General features: G+C 41.1%; 1 protein-coding gene across 2 annotated transcripts in view; it reads right to left on the minus strand.

Moving 5' to 3' along the window:
* agla (amylo-alpha-1, 6-glucosidase, 4-alpha-glucanotransferase a) overlaps nucleotides 1-5165 on the minus strand; it is an 80723-nt gene extending 75558 nt beyond the window's left edge. For both annotated transcript variants that reach the window (XM_060944300.1, XM_060944301.1), the window contains exons 1-2: nucleotides 5087-5165; nucleotides 1988-2124 (exon numbers count right to left, since the gene is read on the minus strand). In XM_060944300.1, coding sequence (XP_060800283.1) covers nucleotides 1988-2069 — 82 coding nt within the window. In that variant the 5' untranslated portion in view covers nucleotides 2070-2124; nucleotides 5087-5165. The remainder of the gene's footprint in view (nucleotides 1-1987; nucleotides 2125-5086) is intronic.
* Nucleotides 5166-6000: the final 835 nt, after the last annotated feature.

The following is a 6000-nucleotide window of genomic DNA, read 5'->3' on the forward strand; positions in this document are numbered from 1 at the left end:
TAGTACAGTGAGCTCCAAAAGCCTGAGCCCACAATGAAAAGCTGGGATTTTTGTTTTTCATTTAAGATAGGAAAAACAGAAGCTTTCAGAATTTTGAAATATTTAAAACAAAGAAAGTAAACGTTCAATGTCTTGAATATTTAATATGCAAGATTATTCTAGGTTCCTACTTAAACATGTGATCTTCACCATGTTATTGGCTTTGTACGAAAAGTCAGAGTTTCTTCATGTCTAATCCAGTACGTAACCAGCCTTCAACGTTGAAATGTGGTTGAAATAATGTCAGCTGTTGTTTCAACATTGAAAAAAAACCACATTTCATGCTCATGGCTGTAAAAAGGTTAACGAAATACTTATGAATCAACGTTGACAATTTAACAAAAGATCCATTCACCCATGGCGAAAATTAAAACGTTGATTCAATATTGGAAATTGAAACAAAATGAAACAGTGATTCAGGCTCGATCCGTGACGTTGAAATGCCAGCTGGGATTAAAGCATGCGTTCAGACGACACTGTGATGGATTTGATCTAAAATGGATCGTGAGGTTTTGCACAAGCTTGTGGAGTCCATACCAGCTGTACCAAACACTAAGAAACTCTGAACTTCATGTAAATGTTTCAAAGATTCTCCATTTCACTCAATTTGTTGTCAGTAATATAATTTGTCATAAGAATTGTTGCATTAAATGAGAAAAGAATCCAAACTAGCAGCATTTGTGCTCAGACTTTTGGAGCCCACTGTATGTGCAGCCACTTTAGCTAAAATGTAATGTGTGATATTTTTCTTTGTTAAATACGTTTTAAAATGCAAATAGGATTGTAACTTCATATGACTGAAACACATCACCAGCTGCTTTCCAAATCCTCATACAGTGACACAACGAGGGCTTTCAGTTCTTATTACCTCCACCAAGTTTGTTGGAGGAGGTTGTTTTCGCCTCCATTTATTTGTTTGTTCCCAACATAACTCAAAAAGTAGTGAACAGATTTTGATGAAACTTGGAGGAAAGATGAGTCATGGGCCAAGGAACAATTGATTAGATTTTGAAGCAAATCTGGATATGTATGCGGATCCAGGATTTATTTTTTTTGGTCTGTTCCCAACGGAACTCAAAAAATAGTGAACAGATTTGGATGAAATTTGGTAGACAGCTTTAGTATTATCCAAAGTTAGAGTGATTTGATTTTGATGTTGATAATATGTGGCTTGGTGGAAGTATGAACTCTACCGAGTGCCCTTCTAGTTTTGATATTTATTTACCATCTTGTGAAATGGGGCGGCACGGTGGTGTAGTGGTTAGCGCTGTCGCCTCACAGCAAGAAGGTCCGGGTTCGAGCCCCGTGGCCGGCGAGGGCCTTTCTGTGTGGAGTTTGCATGTTCTCCCCGTGTCCGCGTGGGTTTCCTCCGGGTGCTCCGGTTTCCCCCACAGTCCAAAGACATGCAGGTTAGGTTAACTGGTGACTCTAAATTGACCGTAGGTGTGAATGTGAGTGTGAATGGTTGTCTGTGTCTATGTGTCAGCCCTGTGATGACCTGGCGACTTGTCCAGGGTGTACCCTGCCTTTCGCCCGTAGTCAGCTGGGATAGACTCCAGCTTGCCTGCGACCCTTTAGAAGGATAAAGCGGCTAGAGATAATGAGATGAGATCTTGTGAAATGCAGCATCTTTTCTCAGCAGACAAAGTACTAGAAAATATCTGACAGTATTTTTTTTTCCAGCTGGAACATGACGAATACTGTAACAGACGCTGTGTCAGTTATCCTTTTATCAAACTACTCAAGCACTTTCATCTATGGATAAAGAAACAGGCCACACATGAGCTCCATTTCCACATCTACTGAGCGAAAGAACAATAAAGCTAATCACAAATCCGTCGTGAAGAATCAAGCCTAAAATGGAAATAAAACATTTCTCGGGGCAGCTATTCAGTGTCCTGATACAAACATTACTACAAGAAAGAAAACAAAACAATCTCCTACTTACCTTGTTCCAGGCGGAATAGGGTCCTGTCCAGGTTCTCCTTGTCATTGAGGACGAGCACTCGGATGTGTTTAGCCTGTGACATCTTCACGCTGCTTAATGCTGAAATGGCACCGTGAAATTCAGCAGAATGCCTTTTACTGAAAGAGGAAAGCAAAGGTGTACTTTAAAATGACTGGGACACATCGATGGTAGTGTATATACTGAATTCAAAGGTGTGTCCAAATGTTTGTCTGGTACTGTAGCACACTAGGGTGGCATGGTGGTGTAGTGGTTAGCACTGTCGCCTCATAGCAAGGAGGTACTGGGTTTGAGCCCAGTGGGAGAACAGATAGTAATCTCCAGTATGTTCACTGTGACATTTCATAGACTGTATTGATGCAGAAATCTGAGAAATAATCAAGTTTATGAACAGATATTACAAATCTCTGAAAGCAAAAGAAATTTGCCTCCAGGTCAAAAGCAGCCACAGTAAATAATGCATGTCCCAGAGGAAATGATCCTCCATATATCCATATTAAAAAACATTGTTTATTAAAACACATAGGTACTAGCGGTGATGCAGTGGTTAGCACTGTCACCTCACAGCAAGAAGGTTCTGGGTTTGAACCTCATGGCTGATGGGGGCCTTTCTGTGTGGAGTGTGAATCTTCTCCCCGTGTCTGAGTGGGTTTCCTCCGGGTGCTCCGGTTTCCCCCAAAGACGTGCAGTTAGGTTAAAGGAGATACGCAGAAGCTTTATTTATAAATACATTTCTGAGTGGATAGAATCTCCATTCATGACTCTTGTATGCTGCATAAATGGGAATAAAAATATATATATATTTTTGAGAGTTAAAATCGACCGCAAAGTTGGCATTCGAGCTGCCCCGCTGAGCCAGCCAGCCCTGAGTGCGTGACGTCACGGCGGTAACTGGTTTTAAGGCCGAAGCCGTTGACAGCTATAGACCAAAGTCATATATATAAAAATTTATGGTGAAAGTAAGAAATACCGTTACCAACTTGCTCAACTAAGACTGATTTGATTTCAGTGATTGTGGGTTGACTCTCATTAAAACAGGATAGGTGCTATAACTTATGCAACATACATGTACATGCATGCATTTTCACTGATAAAATGTAAAAGGCAAATTAAATAATCAGATGAACTGAGACAATCACATTCTGAAGCAAATTAAATAATCTTATACCGGTAACTTAAACACACAATACAAGCTACATGTATTAAGCTAAATGCAGGTAAACAACGAGTGTTGTTGTTTTTGTTGTTTTGTATCCAAATGAGAGTTGCATCTTACCATCTGTGTTCTCGCTTCTTGAAGGCCGACCTTGTGGCCGATTGTTTTGAAACAATCTGACTTTCAGTTGTTCGTTCAGTTCTCCGTTCATTCACTTCTACCGCGTAAGGGCGAGATATTGCTGCTGAGGCAAGCATATCCAGCGCAGAAATCAGATGGCTGGTCCACTCATTCTCCATTTTCTTCATACTGAATACTCCGCCATTACTGCTTGGCTCAGGCAATTTCTAAAACCCGGGACGGGACGTCACCGGTTTTAGCAACAACTGCGCGGAGGTCACTGCCCAAGCAATAATATGTCATGTTCCATCCCGTCCGATTCTGTCCCGGGTTTTAGCAACAACTCTCAGCTCACACTCCAGAGAACTAGTGTAAATGAACTTACTTTCCTTTTCTTGTAGTTTTCTTTTCCTTTAACTGTTGATACTGCACACTCTTTCAATTTGGGCTTATAGCCAACACTCCTCAAAGGATCAGAGGTCTCATATGAGTCTTCAGTAAAATGTGCAGAGCAGAGGAGACAGCACTTCGTAGGCGCCCAATCCGTGAACTTCTAGCAAAACGCGTCCAAATCTTTACAGTTTGAACATTCTTGGGCCATGAATGCAATGTAAATCCACCTTCTGTCGTGTTGCTGCACCGGCCAGCAACACATCTACATGGCATGGCGATAAATTAGCTCAAAATGGAAGCTCAAACTTGCAGTCAGCTCTGTGTTTTAGTATAGCGGAAATGTCGATGAGACCGATAGACTTCCTGCTGTGACGTTATGGACGTCAAGGTAATTCGCTCAGACCGCTACCTGTATGAATCACTTTAATCGTAAAAATTACTATATTAGATTTATTGTTAACGCTTAAAACTATTCCTGTGCCATTCTTGAGGTCTCAAGGCATTTATAAACAAAAAGTAAGGCCATAGTTCTGCGTATCTCCTTTAAGTGTCTACTCTAAAATTGTCCAAGCTTGGAGAGGGATCGGTTCTGCCAAGTTTAAAATGCCGTAGTCCAATGTTGGATTGTTAAAATGTCACCAATGTTATAGCCATGCCCTAAAGGTTAGAGAAGCAGCTTTGGGACCAAAAGGTCGCTGGTTTGATTCCCTGGACCAGTAGGAATGGCTGACATGCCCCTGAAGCAAGGTACCTAACCCGTAACTGCTCCCCAGGCTGCGGGTATGTCAGGGTCCTGTTGTATGTCTTTCTGGATAAGAGTGTTTACTAAACACTTATGCAAAAAGAAAGCAGTGATCACTTTTTGCTCTTAATTTGGGATCAGACCCTGCAAGACATCAAAAGGCAGTTCTTTAAACTCAACACAAACACAGAGGAACTTGTGGAAATGATGTTGCAGAAGTGCACTGCCTTTATTGTCTTGCTCCAATGCAAAATGAAAGAATCAGATATTGTCAGAAACAGTCATGGCCTTGGTGATCAACTACATGTTGGACAGAGATCCCTGGGATCATTGCTTTATAACGTTGAATGCTTTTACTGCATAAACACAGCAGCTGCACCCTGTGATCTACCCTGTGTGATTTATGACTGCAGGTGTAAACTAAATCTTGTTGATCCCTGTCTGAAAGTAAAAGCTTCATGACCCTGCAGAGACATAAAACTAAACACTCAGTGCGCAAGCGCAAAAAACAGCACCAATAACAAACTAGAATCCGTTTAGTAAACTTATTCTTCACTCTAAACACTCTTCACAACTAGGGTAGGTTTAGGTAGCGACTGACAATCATGTTTTCAGCATAAATACCACGTAATTTATGCAGCATTAAGTGTTACAGAGAGAACAAACCCACCTCTGCAGGCCGGTTTTCCGCCGTCAGATCAGCACGTACTTCTCATTGCAGCTGAAAGGGGCGTGTCCAGAAAGGACCGATGATGGGCGTGTCTGACGCACAGCGACCCTGCAACGTCATTGCGTCACTCCAAAACCGGAACTAAATAATAATTGAAAGCTTGTACTTCACTCTACAGATATGGTTGTGTCATGGCACAATACAACTATATATATATATATATATATATATATATATATATATATATATATATATATAAAAAATGTAAATGCCTCTGTTGGCCATTTCTCCGGACTGCATAGAGTTTTGTTTGGACGAATCAGAGCTCGTTTTCTCATCCGGGTATTTGTTCCCCCCCATAAACTCTCAGCTACCTTGCTGGCCAGATAAATAAACAGGATTACAGCTCACTGTCTAATGATTTTTGCTTCTAATTATATTTTATACCGAAATGCCTTTTGGAAACACACTACTGCTAACATAGGCAAGGCAAGGCAAGTTTATTTGCCTTTCATAGACACAGGCAATTCAATGTGCTTCACAAAAAATAAAAGCATAAGAACAGTAACAAAGAATTAAAGTAAAAGTAAAATCATTAAAATCCAAAATTAAAAAGAAATTAAAATAAAGAATTAAAGTAAAATCATTAAAATTAAAATAAATTATGTTAAAGGAAGGGCGGCACGGTGGTGTAGTGGTTAGCGCTGTCGCCTCACAGCAAGAAGGTCCTGGGTTTGAGCCCCGGGGCTGGCGAGGGCCCTTCTGTGTGGAGTTTGCATGTTCTCCGCGTGGGTTTCCTCCGGGTGCTCTGGTTTCCCCCACAGTCCAAAGACATGCAGGTTAGGTTAACTGGTGACTCTAAATTGACCGTAGGTGTGAGTGTGAATGGTTGTCTGTGTCTATGTGTCGGCCCT

This window comes from Neoarius graeffei, chromosome 17 (assembly GCF_027579695.1).
Source record: "Neoarius graeffei isolate fNeoGra1 chromosome 17, fNeoGra1.pri, whole genome shotgun sequence".
Taxonomy (NCBI): Eukaryota; Metazoa; Chordata; class Actinopteri; order Siluriformes; family Ariidae; genus Neoarius; species Neoarius graeffei.